We start from the raw sequence: 17470 nt of genomic DNA on the forward strand, positions 1-17470 counted from the left end.
GGTGCAGTCTCATCTCTCTCTCTCTCTCTCTCTCTCTCTCTCTCTCTCTCTCTCACACACACACACACACACACACACACACGTCTGTTGTGAAAATGAATGTTATTCAGGGCTTTTTTCAGCCAGAACTTGCCGGAACTCAGTTCCGGCACCTATCAGGTGCGTGGGGAGAACTCTGTATACTGCTTTGAGCTGCCTGGGGGTAAAAGTGGGAAATAAATTATAGGTACACTTTGAGCTGCAGAAAAATCAGTGTAAAGAAAGTCAGACCTGTCAGCTTGGTATTCAAAGGAATAGGTAATTTAAGTGAACTCTAAAGACCCTGTGCTACCTAAGGGTCTCGCATCCTCCCCACTAACAACTTTCACAGTTCACCTCAGCCTCTGTGTATGGGGACACTGGAGATGACATCAGTTGGGTAAGGACTGACGGTTGTGTGGGCGCATTATTTGTGTCTGCTGAGACACAGAAAAAATTGTTTGGGCTCTGTCGAACTACTGAAACTGCTTGTGACCTGTTGTCCTACAAGAGTATGCATATACTCATCCCTTCTAATCATATGCATGACAAATGAACTGAATATTTGAGAGTAAGTTTTGACTAAATCAGATGATAAGTGCGAAAAGATGGAGTAAATGGATAACAGGGAAACAAAACAAAACATTTAAGGAAGCTCAAAGGGTAAGAAAACGACTGTGCTCTTAACAACGTTAAAATAGAAATAATATACATTTAATAATAATAATAATAATAATAATAATAATAATAATTTATACCCCGCCCATCTGGCTGGGCTTCCCCAGCCACTCTGGGCGGCTTCCAACAAAATATTAAATACAGTAATGCATCAAACATTAAAAGCTTCCCTAAACAGGGCGGCCTTCAGATGTCTTCCAAAAGTCTGGTAGTTGTTGTTCTCTTTGATATCTGGTGGGAGGGTGTCCCATAGGGCGGGTGCCACTACCGAGAAGGCCCTCTGCCTGGTTCCCTGTAACTTGGCTTCTCACAGTGAGGGAACTGCCAGAAGGCCCTCGGAACTGGACCTCAGTGTCCGGGTAGAACGATGGGGGTGGAGACACTCCTTCAGGTATACTGGGCCGAGGCCATTTAGGGCTTTAAAGGTCAGCACCAACACTTTGAATTGTGCTCAGAAACGTACTGGGAGCCAATGTAGGTCTTTCAAGACCGGTATTATGTGGTCTCGGCGGCTGCTCCCAGTCACCAGTCTAGCTGTCACATTCTGGATTAGTTGTAGTTAATAAAGCTCCATAAATTATACTATGCTCATTTACCATATCAGGGATCAGAAGACAGCAGAGAATCAGTTTCATGTGGACAGTGGAGATTAGGACTGTTGTCTGAAGTGCTATTTTGGCATGTCTAAAAGCTTGCACATAATTCCCACCCCCCCTGTAGAAGAAAAGTCTCCTATGTCGTGCCACCTTGTCATGCAAAACAAGTGGTTGGTGTGAGTTCTTTGTAATCCAGGCCTATAGACCTGCCTTTCTTTCAAACATCCTGCATTAGTTGTAGCATTCAACCTTATAACCATACAGAAATAGTTGCTTATTTAGCAGAAACAGGGCTTCCGCTTAGAATAAGGAATGGCAATGTAGTAGCCTAGAAAGTTGGCCTAAAGGGGTTTTCTGAAATAGCTTCAGCACCTCTGGCAAACTAGCATTGGTAGATTTTTGAATGGTGCATAATATGCCCAGTGCTCTTGGCATCCATAGTGGCAAAATACGAGCAGTGTTATTCTATATTCATGCTTGCTTAGGCAAAGCCATACATAGAGTTTGTATACACACATAAACACACACACACACACACACACACACACACACACACAGGTGACTTGTAGTCCCCCAGCATTCATTAGGACTCCAACTCCCATCAGTCCCAGCCACTATGGCTAATGGTCAGGGATGATGTGAGCTGGATTTCAACAACATCTGGAAGTTCCCCATCCCTGCCTTAAAAATTTGGCCCTAATCATTTGCTTACATAAGCAGTACAGGGCTTATGCATTTATTTAGCCCCCGATGGATTATTCCAAAGTGCAGCAGCTTGCAGAACTGAATCTTTTATCTGCTGCCTTGTGAATTATAATAAACGCAGTTAGTTCCAGGAAGTCATGTGATCGCTTGCAACGTATCACTGTTGCTATGATTTCTAAACTTGGATGTCCTCTAACTTCCCTTAGCTGCATACTGATAAGAAAGGGCTACAGGGGATTGGTTCACTCTGGTGCAGGATTCTTTCCCCACTCCCCACTCCCAAACAGTTGCCTTTGATGGTCTTATAACCTTGGTGATGCATTTGATCTGAAACTCTCCCGAGGAATCATCATATTAATCAGACAGGAAGATTCCTACATTGATGTCTCAGGAATTGCTTCAAGCTAGTATGACCTCTATGTCTCACCAGGGACTAAGCCTTTCATATATGCTTTTATCTCATCCTGTTGACCTAATTGCTATAACTCGCTGCTTGCTGGTTTACTGACTTCATCTCTCACTCTTTTTTGGGAGGAGGGGAAGGACAGGAGAGATACACCTGTGCAAAAACACAGCTGCTAAGAACACATCAGAGAGCCAGGATATATAACAATTTGGCATAGGAGAATATTAGTTTTCAAGCTACAGTAGTCATTTTAGGGACGCAGGTGGCGCTGTGGGTTAAACCACAGAGCCTAGGACTTCCCGATCAGAAGGTCGGTAGTTCAAATCCCCGCAATGGGGTGAGCTCCCGTTGCTCAGTCCCTGCTCCTGCCAACCTAGCAGTTCGAAAGCACGTCAAAGTGCAAGTAGATAAATAGGTACCGCTCCGGCGGGAAGGTAAACGGCGTTTCCGTGCACTGCTCTGATTCACCAGAAGCGGCTTAGTCATGCTGGCCACATGACCCGGAAGCTGTACACCGGCTCCCTCGGCCAATAAAGCGAGATGAGCGCCACAACCCCAGACTCGGCCATGACTGGACCTAATGGTCAGGGGTCCCTTTACCTATACCTTACTGTAATTTTATGAAGCAGGAGCCCACAGAGGAGAGTATGGGAAACACAATAGAATGCAGTTGTTTTACAGTTGTGCAAGTTATCCAGCATCAGTCCTGAGCCTTCTTTTTCTTGTTTTCTGTTGCCTTCCAATAGGAGTATGGAATCTGTGACCATCCAGATGTAAATGGGGGTTTATAGAGCAGTAAATTCAAGGGCATCAGGTTGAAGCCTTTTTCGCTCACAACTCACACAGCACCACAGAAGTTTCACTTGGGCCCTTTGATCTCTTATTTCCCATTACAGTTGATCTAGGATCAACGGGAAACACCTCCTTCACTTTGGCTGGGATCCAAACAATGCACAAGTATGGCAAACTACTCAGTATGTGAATAAATGTCCTCCTCCTTTTTTTTGGGGGGGGGGTTGTAAAAGCAACCGTGAGTTGCCCACTTGGTTTATGGCAGAACCACTGAGGAAGGAGTGATGGTTAACCCTTTGCCCCAGGCTGTGGCTCTGTTCCTAGTTATCTTCCACATGGTGCTATTAGCTTTAGATGTGGGGTGGGAGAGGCAAAGGGGAGAAAGACACATGGCTGGTTTTATTATTCAAAGAGGAAAACACTGTGACATCCATCCCACCTGTAATATTTAGTTTGGCCCTCAGATTTTATGTACTAGGTCCAAACTATAACAAAGAACTGATTTAGATGTATATTGCAACACAGATCTACAGCATAATTTCAGAGTTATGTGACTGTAGCCAACTAAGCCCTACTCAGAGCAGACCTACTGAAATTAATGGGCCTAACTTAGTTGTGTCTATTTATGTCAACAGGCCTACTCTGAATAGGACTAAGACTGGATGCAACTGGAGTTCAACTGCTATTTACATTATGTCTCCAAGAGTGAAATTCTCTAGGTATGCCTTAAGAGCTTAGAGCTGCTTCTTCTAGAAATAAATGCCGTGTTTACTGTAGTATATTTGAGGATGACATGGAAACAGTTTAGTTCATGATTTTAAAATAAGATTACAAAAACCGATAAAATGCTGTGCTTTTCATCAGAATTTACAAAACAAGAAATATCTGATGTCCTCAAATTACTGTTATTTTTATTTACAATAGGAGATAAGTCTTCATAGCATCACAAACATGTGTAGAATAAAAGAAGCCTACATTTTATAAATGTACATGGTATATGAATCAATCACTAAGTTCTTCCTCGTCACTAAAATATGCACTTTTTTTGATCCGTGGTCGTCTTGAATCAGAGGTTGAGGCCTCTTCTTCTGCCTGCACCAATTTTTGCTGCTCTTCCTCAATTTTGGCTTGCTGCATGACAATTGAAGACAGAATTACATGAAATTATGTAACGCAAAATATATTTATTGACGGGCCAGTCCTTTTCTTGGTACTACATTGCTTGAATCTGCGCCACTGCCTCGCCTGCAACACTGAGCCATTCCCTCTTATGCAACCTTCCGTTTGGAAGGATTAGAAAAATTATTTCCCTGGCCATGGAAAGATTTTCAGTGCAAGATGAATTACTGTTGACAAGTATTGTAAATAACTAACACAAAATAGATCCCACTATGAAGGCAATGGCCTCCTGCTTGTAGATGATGAATGTCTGTCGCTTACTTCCCACCCTGAAGAGCTGCTGTAGGTGGTCCCTTGGCCATTTGGAGTTGCTTTTCGGGAGATGACGAAGGAAGATGCTACTCCACTTGCTATGTGACCAGAAGCATCTCTCACTTGCATAGCAGGATATTTTGACTCAAATAACTGTTCTGAAGTCACACAGTTTAACAGAAGTGCGGGATTTGCATCTTGGCTTCTGAATCTTTATTGCTAACACTATAATGATAATGATTTCTCCAGGAACCCAACGAAGCAGAATACAGTGTTTTCTAAAACAACAACCCACACTGAACTAAACAAAACCCCATTGCACCCAAATGTCAGGTTTTAAAACCATAGGATAGAGTCAGGGCATTTGATCAAAATCTAGTCCCAGGCAACTGGTGATGCATAAGAATTGTTGACCTCCAATAGGAAAGAGAGAGAAAAGAAGGAGAAACTAGTTCTCAAGGAGTGCCAGCTGTTATGTTTTACTGCACCTCGTCGCATTATGGAACTGAAGGTCCTTTTTCAGAAGCTGTCTTAGACTTTCTGTAGTGGCCTGCACAAATATCTGAAGCAGTTTGCACATGCACCATGAGGAAGAATTTGGGAAATCCACTTCAGGAAAAAAATGTGCTTCAGGAAGTCCAGGATTGCTCCCAAAGAAAGAAGTTCAGTTCCAAAACATGTTGAGAACTACAATAAACCTTAATAGCTGGCACTTTTCCAAACTAGTTTCTCCCTTTTTGCATTCTTTTTGTGTTTTTTATTGTAACTAGCCATTTAACCAGGGACAAGATGAGCATCATGATGTGAATCGTGATAAATCCCCAGTTGTCCACTGGCTACATGTACAGATTATCCTGGAGAGCACAGAAGAGTTTGGATTTGATGTCCTGCTTTATCACTACCCGAAGGAGTCCCATAGCTTTGGGAAAGAGACTGGCACCAATTATGACACTGAACAGAAGCAAGCAGAACAATCCCTTCCTGTACATTCTGGATCTCTCCAGCTTTCCTTTAAAAATTAGAATGCTAACATTTAATTAGAATCAAAATAGGTATTTTTCGTACCTGGAAAGCTATAGCTTGACTGAGGCTATCAAGGGCAGGGTCTTCTCCCTCCTCTTCACTTTCCGGTTCTCCCTCACTGAGCAGCAAAGAAAGAAAGGAAAGACACCCAAATATATCTTATAAACTCAAAAGAAAAAAATGGGGAAATGAAAGCTGCTTCATACATCTCCTTGCACTTACATTTCTTCTTCTTCCTCTTCTTCTTCTTCAATTGCTTTCTTTCTTTTCTTCTTTTCTTTCTTTTTTGGTGGCTCACGCTCCCCTAGCATGTTCTTAGGACATGCATAGCTTAAATGCCCCGTTTCCTTAAGAGAAAAGGTATATATATTTGTGAACAGGACTCACAAAAAAGCGCAACAGCTTTGAGAATCAATATTCAAACAAACCTTACTAACTAATTATTTATTAATTCTTGAAGTGCAAAGAGGTTCTAGGGTTTCCCTGTTAGGAAGTCATTCATCCAGGAACAGGGAGAAGATTCCAGAACAGTCGTATATAAGTGGGAGAGGCACTCTAAGCATGTGCAGCTTCAGCTGGAAGGGCCAATAAAAGGGGAACATTCATTTTCACTTTTTGCAGACGACTGACCACCAAATGCTATCTGCAAACTGATGCGTCATGACTGCCTATAGACTGTGTTTGCCTACATCGTTACTAAAAAGAAACAGGAACTGAAACTTAAGTATGCCATTACAGCTATTGCTATAATGATTATAAATAGTGCTACCATGATGCGTTTATGACCAGTCAAGCAATAAATCACTTGACTGAGTTTTATGGTGTCTGTTTCTTCTCAAAGTGTAGCTTCAATTGCTGACCACCGCTTCCAGAAACTCTGCTAAATGGAAAGCTTCTAACGAGGTGCCTACACACGAGTATACTCATGCAGCAAAAGTGGGAAGGACTGTGACCTTTAATATTCCCCACCTCACAAATGCATATTTTGAGAAAGTGGGCTTATGCCTCAGGTATGTGTTACTCTTTGGAAGAGACAGTGTAGTATTTGCAAACACTTAAAAACAGAAGCATAAACTAGAGTGCATGTGAATATTAGCATACGAACTGTGATAAAGCAAGAAGGAATTGCCATCTGCAAGCTGACTTTTGAAAATTATAGTCACTGCTGGAAAATAATTCTAACAATTTAATAGTTGGCAGTCCAGAAGTGTGCTTCAAGCTGAACTGGTTTAAGAATAAGAGTGGGACCAAAAATAGATACTTCTGCTAGAGACCTTATAAATATACTCACTCCACATTCATAGCACTTTGATTTGTCATAGTAGTTTCGCCTGCGGATGAATTCTGCAGCTCTTCCATTGTCAATAGCAATACTTGCTTTTATTACTCTTCCAAACAGCTAAAAGCAAGTGGCAAGAAAAGCAAATACAACCTTAATTTTTCTGAACGAATCAAAAGCTTCCTCATAACAATGTATACTGTTGTCACTCACTTGTTTATTGTTAAGCGTCCGAGAACAGTTCTGTGCTGATTCTTTATCCAAGAACAAAATAAAAGCAACCCCTTTGCTCTTTCGTGTGTCTTTGTCTTTCATAATTGTCACTCTGAAACATAAGCAAGTTACTAGTATGAACAAAAGAACTGTGTGTTTACATATCACTCAGCATAAAACTGCACTTTTTGAATTATTTGCTCTTTGACTTGTTTTATATGTAACAATTATTACAATACAAAGCTTGTTAACAGTTCATATATCATTGAAGTCCTAAGTGGTTTGAGACCAGGTTATATGAAGGATCACCTTCAATAGTATTAGCCGGCTGAAGCTTTAAAGCAGGGAGAGGAAATCTGTGGCCCCCCAGATGTTATTGAACTCCCATCAGCCCCAGCAAGCATAGCCAATGATCAGAGATAATGGGAGTCAGAGTCTATCACCACTTGAAGGATCACAGTTTCCATATGTAAAAAAAAAAAAAGAATTCTAGCCATCTAAAATATGTCTGGATGAGAAATAGAACTGCTCATGTTTCTCTAGAAGGATTAAAAAAAAATCATTATCAGATTGCTCATGAATGCATAAATTCCCATTCCCATTCAGAAATAATGCTGCTGGCTTGTAAATTTTAAACGATCTACTCTAACTGTTACATGTGAACTAGCTCCCTATGTTAATTGTCACAAACCATAATTAAAAATATGCAATATATGTCAAATCTATACTCACTTAACCACTTTGCCATATTTGGAAAAAATCTGAAAAAAGACATAAAAAGGGGTTTTAGCTGTTTAGGTAAGGTAATGTGTAACAAGAATGCAAATAAGTGTTTTTCCGTAAGACAAGAGAAACAATGTAACATGCAAGCTACGGTTATGCACAAAGTAGCTAAAACTTGATATTTATTTATTAAATCTCTATACCACCCTTCATCCAAAGATCCACAGGGTGGCTTGCAACATAAAAATACAAAATGCAAAGACAAAATACATGAAAAACAAAAACGAATCAATAACCCCCCTCCCACAAACACATTTAAAATGCCACAGATTGTTTAATTGGCCAAAGGCCTCATTATAGAGAAATGCCTAAAGATATGTAATGAAGGAGCCAGGCAAGCATCCTTGGGGAGAGCATTCCACAGCTGGGGAACCACTGCAGAAAAGCCCTGTTCTCGTGTTGCCACCCTCTGGGCCTCTTGCAGAGGAGGCACACAAAGAAGGGCTTCAGAGGATGATCACAGGGTCCAGGCCAGTTCATATGGGGAGAGGCAGTCCTTGAGGTACTGTAGTCCTGAGCTGCCTAAGGCTTTATATATCATACTTAAAATTCATACGTAATTTCAAAGTATACATGCTTACTCTGTATAAGTCACTGTTTGTCAAAGAGAAGGGCAAGTTGGACACGTAAACTGTGCTTTTGCTTGGTGCTAACCCTCCACTCATTTTTTTCTAGAGATCAAAAAGAAAAAGAAAAAATTAGTTAACTTAAACTTAGCTAATTAACACACCATTTTATAAACTATAGTCATGCACAAAATTATGGACAGCAAAGACTTCGTTTTTTAAAATGTATATTTACATGCTTAACCACCCAGACCAACTATCATTCCAGAAAGAGGTCAGGAAAGGAGCAGGAGATAGGCATCTAGCCTGTCCAGACACCTCCAAGTGAGAATCCCACTCCCCAGAAAGCCAACTACAATTCTGGCTGCAGTAACATCTAGGAGCAGAAAGGTAACAAACCAGTTTTTCATTCTTTTCACCATGGTGCTATGAGGAAAGATTTGGGCTTCTTAGTTTAGAAAGAAGGCAAGTGGTGGGGATGTGATGAAAGCTTATGAAATTATGAAGAGCATAAAGAAAGTGGCTAGAGGGAAGTTTTTCTTTCTCCCATAATACTAGAACAGGGGTGGGGAACCAATGATGTACCAATCCATTCTGAACAGCCCATCAATCTCCTACTGTTTTTCTTGGTGGCAGCAACATAAACACCCACCCAAACAACCCAGCGTCCAACATTCTCTGCAACTCCTCTTTTTCCTGCCTTTATGAGCAGCAGTGGCAATATAAAAACTTTTTTAAAAAACACAAACCTGTCCAGTCAACAGGGAATGTTCAATGGTTGGCAACTTGCAGTGTTCTCAGCAGTCTAAATTAAGACATGGATGGAAGCTTCTGAAATGAATAGACACCAGTGTCACTGCTTGGAGGACATCAGAGAGCTCAGCCAACATTGGAGATTGTGTTCTGTACCCTGCCTTTGCTCCCTTTTTGATGGGGCCTGGTAGGACAGCTTGGTTTCCCTAACACTCTGTTGGGAAAGGTGATGGCCTCTGCTTCAGCTGAGTAGGGGAGAGATTGCGGGGAGATGATCACTGTAATCTCTCCACCCTGAAGAGGGATTGTGTTTTGACCTATACGTATGAGACTTACCCTGTTCTAGAACCTTGAGTTGTTCAAAGAAGCCGAGTGGTAGAAAGGAAATATTTCTGCGCACAACATATTGCTATGCTGTTAAAATTGCTGATGGTCACCAACTTAGTTGGCTTTAAAAGTGGATTAGACAAACTCATGGAAGTAGTCGAAATTGCTATAAGCATGCCTCTAAATACTAGTTGCTGGGAAACTACACTTATGCTCTGTGGTTGGATTCCTATAGGCATCTGGGTGACCACTGTGGGAAATTGGATGTCATCCACCAAGCAGAACCTTTTTCACAGCTTCATGAAGACGACATGAGAGCATGCAGCAAGTAAATATTCACCCCCATTTGCGCCACAAATAGTATGCAACTGATCTGTTAACAAAGTCCATTCAAAGCTACAAGCAGTACCGTTTGGCAATATCATGGGTAAATCTAATGGCTTGATTTTGTTACATATTTCAGCAGTTTTAAGTGAGTAGTTAAAAGTCTGAACCCTACCCCTGGAAGCGATAGGTGGGCTTCATTAATCTCTGCTTCATTGGACAGCAGACTTCACAAGGCTGTCACGAAGTGGAATTGACAGCTCGATTAGGTCTTGCTTCCTCAGATGTCAAGTCCCTCGCAGGGATTTCGATGGGAATGAAGACTTGAGGGTGACGCGCTCTTGCAGGTCTACTGCGCTGGAAGGGCTTTTAAGAGATGGGGCGACTGGTCTCTACTCCAAGTAAACCCAGAAGCAGGAGGGTCCGAAGCACCCACTGGGGATGCGAAGGGTTAAGGACGCCGCCGCACACCTCCGAAGGTAGGAACTGAGGGACTCCCTGCAGTCCAGAGAAGCCGCTCAGTCGGGCCAAACCATCGCCCTCGCTTCCTCTGGAGCCGCCTCCCCCTCCTGTGGTCCCGAGCGTCGCCCTCCCTCTAGGACGCCTCACGCCTGGGCGCCTTTTTGATGACGTAATAAGCACGAGACTTCGTTCGGGTAGCGGCGGGGGGGGGGGCGGACAAACTCGGCCACCCCAAGTCTATTCGTTTTAAAGGACCCTCGTTTCCGGGTCCTCTTTGAACACCGCCCTATGAGAGGCAGCCGCTCCTTTCCCGCAACTCTATGGCCGCTCCTCTTTGCAAAGCTCTATTGCGGGAGGTCTATTGGCAGGGCTCTCTATGGTAAACTTCTCGGTTTGGGACGGGCGTCGGAGGGACGCGCAATGGACGCGCGTTTCCGGTGACGTCACCTAGCGCGCCGGAAGTGGGTTAGGGACAAGCTCCGTGTTGTGGCGGTCCTGACTGGCGGAGGGTGAGTTGGTTGGTACAGTACAAGGGATTATAGAGGGTGGGTGGGGGGTAGGCGGGAGAGAGAAAAAAGGAGCCCCCCCTCCAATTTCCCATGGCCGGGCTCCTTTTTTGGGAGGCGCACGCGCAGAACGGCGTTGCCCGGCGCTTGGGGATCCCTGGGAGCTCACTCCGTTGGCCCGGCGGGGCTAAAATCGCCTCAGGAGACAAGGGCCAGTTCGGCTGAGGTGATAGCCTTGAGGCAGTCGGCCGCAGCCCTGCGCACGTGTCTTCGGAAGGAAGCCCCGCTGAGGGGAATGGGATTTCCTCTTGCGGCAGCGTGGCACTTCGGGAGCCGCCTGCGGGCGAGGGGATTCACGTGTCCCTCACTCAGACGTGGCGCAGTACTACACGTCTACTAGCAGCACGTCTTTAAAAAACACGCCGGCTGCACGTTGAGTCCCTTTGCTGCTGATTCCGTTCCTGGGTCTCTTTAACAGGAACCCGCCGCCTAGAAATTCCGATGAGACGTCGAAGGGTTGAGAAATGTTCCACCCGGTGAACTTCTGTTGCAGTCGCGTCTGTGCAGAGTTGCAATAATAGTAATGATTTTTTATTTATTTATAAGCCGCCCATCTGGCTGGGTTTCCCCAGCCACTCTGGGCAGCTTCCAGCAAAAATACATGAAACGTGCCTTGCATACGACAACAGAAGTGGAAGAGGGGAGAGCTGTGTTACTCTTAACAGAGCCCAAGTTGCTTCCAGTTGCCACCCTCCTCCTTTTCTGCCTTGCTGCAAACTGAACACGCTTGTTGTAAATTAAACACAATTTCTTGTTTGTGTTGGATAATAAATGTGGACCATCCACAAGCCCTTGACCCATCTAACTAAGGGAATCCACACACAGATCAGGAACTAGGGGTAAAATAGATGAACATGCATGCATTAACTTCTCATGATACTCTGCTTCATGGAGCCAGCATACTGGCTTCCAGCCTTTGGCTTGCGCTTTGTGTGAGACACACATACCTGCATACCTCAGCCTCCTCCCCCTTTTCCTGCATACCTCAGCCTCCTCGCCCTTGTATGAGCCTATTCCCTTGGAGCTTTACTTGACACAACCATCTCATTTTTATATGTGTCATGTTACTATTAGGGGAGTAATACTACTGACCAAAAGGCTCTGCTCCTCAGATGTCTTTTTTTCCTGCAGCTTCTCAAATTCCTGGAAACTGACTCCAAGAGATAGATGACCGTACAGAATTACTTTTGAAGAATTCTGGAAATGAAATTGCTTTTTTGGCTTGTACATATATTAGAACCAAATCTTGGTTCTAAATGGTATATATGTGCTGAAGCAGGCACCATATTAGAAAAGATATCCCTACTGGTGCTGGAGGGTTTTGTCTCCTGACTGTCAGTAGTAGCTTTTCAGAAGTATTGTAGAAGGTAAGGGAGAGTGGAAGAGTCCCCTTGCACAACTGTCTTCATGTTCATAGTTCTTTGGCCCCAACTTAATGTTATTTTGCTTTTAATTGAGATAGATTCATTCCCCCTTTACATTTGTTTTTAAAATACACAGGAACGAATTTATTTGGATTTAAAACATTGTTGAAGAAAGAACAAAAGTAAGTGATTTCAAATATTATGTCTGTTGAACTAAAATTAGTTCTGATAACAAAGCTCTTTATTTTACACAGTGGGCAAAAAGTTTTTTGAAAAAAAGAGCTATATTTGTGGTGTGTTTCAGATTTTTTAAAGTTCTGCTAATGTTAAGTGAAGAGTTGGGGACCATCCTGGACAGATTCTGGGGGTGCAGGGGAGAAGAGGAAGGGGAGGTTCTGTTATGTCAATGGAAATCCATTCTACTGGCACACAGATAGCATTGGATTCAACCCACGGCCTCTTAAAAATGTGTTAAGTAAAATTAAATCATACCCAAACATGAACATGTTTGCTCTCATCTGTTAACTGAATTGATGTATTAGCCATCAAAAAATGAGTTAAATTCTGCTCTTCTGTGTAAAATATGTAACAACCTTAGTAAATACAATGACACAATAGGTCACTTAGAATTTTCAAGCGAATATAATATCTATTTACCCAAGTAATCATCTTACATATCAGATGTATGTAGTATTTGGTCATTGCAAACAGATGTGCTTTAATTATTACATAAATTATTACGCGCACCAGGTCACAAAGTTTATGTCGCTGGATTCAAACGAAGGTGAATCCATGGAAGGAAGAAGTCCTTCTGTGAATTCAAGGGCCTATGATCCAGTTGGTGCATCTACTCACAGGAAGGAGGTAATTTTAACCAGTTCTGCCTCTCTTGTGAACCACCCACATGTTTTAGAAGACCCCAAGCCCTTGGGAGAAAGCCTTTAGTTTAAAAGATAAGTGAGTGAAAACTGACTTCCTCTCGCCTTTCTTTAGCAGGGACTGAGAACTCTTCTCACAGATACTTTGAATAAAACCTATGTAATTACAGGGCAATGTCTCACTTGCATGGGGGTTCTGTTCTAGGTGTGCATCACTGGGACATTGCAAGCTAGGATTCCCCTGTTCTGCTCTCCCTGTTCCCTTTTGACATGTGTGTAAGCGGAAACATGCACAAGTGGGGAATTGCCTGTACGATGTTCTGAAATTATTTAAATCACCTATGTGTGCTGAAATAGAAGAGCAGTGGACACAATTGAAAATGTAATATTAGAATTTCACTGTAAGCATTGAAATTAAGATGAGATAAGCCATAATAATGAACAAACCTAAATAATTGTTTGGCTTTTTCATGCCGTCTTCTCTCTTTTCCCATATGGTAGTGCCAACCTGGACAATACAGCTAGATTTGGACTAGCCACAAGGCTGCAAGTTCAGTCAGTGAGATTGATTCAGTGTTTTACTACAAGAATGCATACAACAGGTACAACAGTAGTTCTACAGGACAGCTTAACAGTGGGTTTAAAGCCTACTGACAGCTTATCAAAAGGTAAAGGTAAATTTAGTAAAAGGTAATTGAGTCATTGCAAAGAAAATGAACAAGCCTTGTGTAGTGTATAATAACACTTTTAAAACAGGTAAAGTTATTTGACCCCTGGGAGTTTATCTCACCTAGACTGAATAGCAGGTAATAATTTAAATACGGAGGTTGTGGTGTGTCAACTTTTCTAGTTACATTTGGTGAGACCAATTTAATTTAGCTATCTATAAATTAAAACCGGCCCACTTGTTCCATGAGAGCATACTGATTAGTCACATTGCAGGAAAATGCGGATATGCCCCAAGGATTATTATCAGTTCTCCAAGGCACAGATAATTGCATGCCCTCATCTTTCACACCTTTGACAAATCCTAGTTTGCATTTATGTCATAAATGAGAAAATTATGGCTTGTGCAAATAGCAGACCATGCTTTAGTATTACAGTATGTGAGCAGGCTTTATTTTTACAAGCTCCCTCCTTGCCTCATGACACTTTTAGTGGAGTTCAACAAGTCTTAAGCTCGTGTCCTTTGCCACTGCTGCACCAAGGAGGAAACAAACCAAAGTGTAGCTTCTTAGGGGAAGTAACCCCCAAGCCAGAATTTGGCTTGTTTTCATCTATAGCAGCAGCAGGAGAGGAGCTGTGTGAGAACTTTTGATGAGCATACACTAGCACTCTGCTCGTTCACATTAAATCATAGTTTGTTTTAAGCTATAATTTAATGTGCTATGCAAACCAGGCCAAAGAAGCTTTGAGTTAATTATGTGTAAAATGAAAAATTGGCATATTTCAAATATATAAATTGTCCTAAAATTCTGCACCAGCAAATCATGTCAAAAAAGGATCCTTGAGGTATACTGTTGAATATTTACAGGCAAATGATTAAAAAGAATGCTAATGGCACTGGGAAAGTTTTATTGAAATCAGTTGACGCTTCCAGATAAATAAGTGTCAACTTGGTATATTAGAATCTTGGGTTTTCCAAGTATAGGACAATGTATCTCATGAAAAGTAGAAGACGTATTCAGGAACTTGTACCATCACCCAAGTTTTGACTTTAGGTAATAAAATCTTTATCTTTAGTGGCATACAGAAGAGATGATGTGTGGTCTGATGAACGATATGATTATGACAGACTTCCGCGAGAGCGGCTTCCTCCACGTCCTGATGTAAGTATAGTGCCATTAATCTGCATTATGTATTTCCTGCTCATAGTTCTTTGTCTTTATCGTTTTCTTTTCCCAAATCTTTTATCTTGGACTATACACTGAGGATTTCTATTAAAGACACCGAACATGTAACCAGGGGATGCGAGTCAAACTCAAGCAGGGTTATATAGATTGATGTTATGAAAATTGGAATAGGAATCTTGATGGCAGTTCAATGTAAATTTATCCCATATGTTTGGAAATTCAGTAGTCATGAAGAAGAAGAAGAAGAGCTTGGATTTGATATCCCGCTTTATCACTACCCGAAGGAGTCTCAAAGCGGCTAACATTCTCCTTTCCCTTCCTCCCCCACAACAAACACTCTGTGAGGTGAGTGGGGCTGAGACACTTCAGAGAAGTGTGACTAGCCCAAGGTCACCCAGCAGCTGCATGTGGAGGAGCGGAGACGCGAACCCGGTTCACCAGATTACGAGTCTACCGCTCTTAACCACTACACCACACTGGCTCTCATGGGTTAATTTAATGCAGGAGCCCCCTTTTAGGGCTCAGGGACACATTTGGAAATCTTAGAAACTGTTGCGAACACCACAAAATATTTATTTAGACTTTTAATTCTCACAACTTGCCATCAAAAACAGGAGGCAGCCAATCCCCAGAAAGAAAGAAAGGCGCCAAAGGAGGTGGCTGAGGGTACCACATGGGGACGCTAGGTTTTAGGTAAAATGTCCTTTATTGGGCTGTATTGGATCACTGGGGAATACTTTACCTTCTCTACCTCAGTCTACCTTTTGGTGGATGTTGAGAGTAGGCAGAAATGAATTGTTTTGGGGGCAAAGGGCTAAAAATGTGGCTAGATTTTGTTAAATTGCAAAGAACAGAGTTTTTGTTTAGTTTGTTCCCAAATACCCGTGTTGGGCATTGTGAGACTTTCAAATGGTAGTGAAGCTGCCACCTAATAATAGCCATGCGTTCTTTGCGCATAGGTCCTCTTGCTATTTGCTGGTCTGTGAATCTTTCTTCACACCCCATTTTTTTAATGATACGTTTGTAACCTGGAAGAAAGGATGTGAACTGAGAAGTTTACAGTTGAGACAGTAAAAGGCAACATTGCAAAGTTTATATATATCTGTGGTGTTTTTTTTTTTGTGTGTGTGTGTGTGAGAGAGAGAGAGAGAGAGAGAGAGAGAATTATTGGGAGTTGTAAAAACTTAAACATAAAGCAAAATTTAACAAAATTTATATACCACTTGAAATCCTGTAAGCAGTTTACAAAATCAATATTACCTTTCTCTTTGAAAACATGGTTATTATATTGGATTGAAGAATTCAGAGAGTAGATATTGGCTCTTCAAAAAGCCAATTAAAATCACATTTGCATCCCAATCCTCGGCCAGTCCATTCAGAAATAAATCCCACTGATTTCCATGAAATGACTCATGAGTACTTTTGCTCCCCAGGCTCAAATCCTTTCCAGAAGCAGAGGGCTTTTACCAGTCCTGTCCTGAGGACAAATACAGCCTAGCATAGCTGCAGAACTCATATTGGATTAATAGAGTTCTGAAATAGTTCAGTACTACCCAATCCATTTCTGAGTTGGTTTTCTCTGATGCCTTAAATATAAAATGGCTATGTAACGCAAGGGAGCAAAACAGAATATCTTAGATACAAAGGTAAGAATAGAAGTCTGATTAAAAAAAAACACCTGTGTGATGGTTTAGGAACCTTGCCAGTTTTATATGGCAGACTTGAACATCTGGATGGTGCAAAGACTCCTGCAGTAGTAATATCAAAAGTAATATCAGAATTGGCCTTTATGGGGAGACAAATCGGAGCAGCAATGGAAATTTATAATATTTGCATGTTTTACCCCTAGTCAAGATACAGTTTTGACATACTATATCTTAGACTTGAATAAAATGTCAAAACTGTTCAGTATGAATTTCTTCTATGAAGAAATTAATATTAAATTTAAAAGGGCATTGTTAAGCAAATCCCAGCCCATTTCCAGTGACAATTCAAAGTGGTGGTGCTTCCTTCTTAACGCCCTAGATGGCTTATCTAGCTGAACAAAGGAGTGTCTGTTCTCACATCTGTCCATGCCATGAGGTCATCTATAGATGTCCGTGTTCAAGAACATTTGATGTAAGACCTCTTGGTTGTGGCACCCTGCCTTCGTAATTCCATCTACAGGAAGGTTTGCCTTGGTGCTTACATTATCATTTCAGTTCCCCATGCCTCCCAAATCATTTAGTTATTTACATGTTGCTTCAATTTCCTGTTTTATCATTGTTTATATGGTATAATTCCCAGAATTCCCATTTTGAGAACTGTTGTTGAAAATGTGGTATAGAAATATCCTAAATATATGAATTCCTTTAAGCCTTAGTGATAACAAATGGGATTTTAAAAAAAGAAAACTTTCTAATTTTTTTCATTTACAGTGTTTGACGAAAGTATTTGACAGCGTAGAAAACCAG

At 41.8% G+C, this 17470-nt stretch overlaps 2 protein-coding genes across 18 annotated transcripts in view; one reads left to right on the top strand and one right to left on the bottom strand.

Annotated features, from left to right (window-relative positions):
* Positions 1–4081: 4081 nt before the first annotated feature.
* Positions 4082–10485, bottom strand: ZCRB1 (zinc finger CCHC-type and RNA binding motif containing 1). 4 transcript variants are annotated; one of them, XM_082239879.1, is made up of 9 exons: positions 10070–10485; positions 9240–9318; positions 8506–8595; positions 7874–7902; positions 7142–7253; positions 6941–7048; positions 5872–5996; positions 5692–5767; positions 4082–4326 (listed from the first exon to the last, which is right to left on the bottom strand). In XM_082239879.1, exons 3-9 carry the CDS (start codon positions 8587–8589, stop codon positions 4198–4200), a joined length of 663 nt encoding a protein of 220 aa, XP_082096005.1. In that variant the 5' UTR covers positions 8590–8595; positions 9240–9318; positions 10070–10485; the 3' UTR covers positions 4082–4197. The 4 variants fall into 4 exon arrangements, with proteins under 4 accessions (XP_082096005.1, XP_082096004.1, XP_082096006.1 ...); XM_082239878.1 differs by having other exon boundaries at positions 9240–9321; XM_082239880.1 differs by lacking the exon at positions 9240–9318.
* A 270-nt stretch (positions 10486–10755) lies between these two features.
* The window catches only part of PPHLN1 (periphilin 1), a 28633-nt gene continuing 21918 nt past the window's right edge, over positions 10756–17470 (top strand). For 3 of the 14 annotated variants that reach the window (XM_082239807.1, XM_082239815.1, XM_082239820.1), the window contains exons 1-6: positions 10763–10865; positions 11341–11442; positions 12423–12468; positions 13666–13832; positions 14908–14993; positions 17435–17470. In XM_082239807.1, the coding sequence (XP_082095933.1) occupies positions 13754–13832; positions 14908–14993; positions 17435–17470 (201 nt within the window). In that variant the 5' untranslated portion in view covers positions 10763–10865; positions 11341–11442; positions 12423–12468; positions 13666–13753. Of the gene's footprint in view, positions 10878–11340; positions 11443–12422; positions 12469–13665; positions 13833–14907; positions 14994–17434 lie in introns of all 14 variants that reach the window. The other 11 variants (XM_082239814.1, XM_082239808.1, XM_082239809.1 and 8 more) reach the window with 8 other exon arrangements.

Source organism: Podarcis vaucheri, assembly GCF_965113315.1.
Source record: "Podarcis vaucheri genome assembly, chromosome: 10".
NCBI classification, from domain to species: domain Eukaryota; kingdom Metazoa; phylum Chordata; class Lepidosauria; order Squamata; family Lacertidae; genus Podarcis; species Podarcis vaucheri.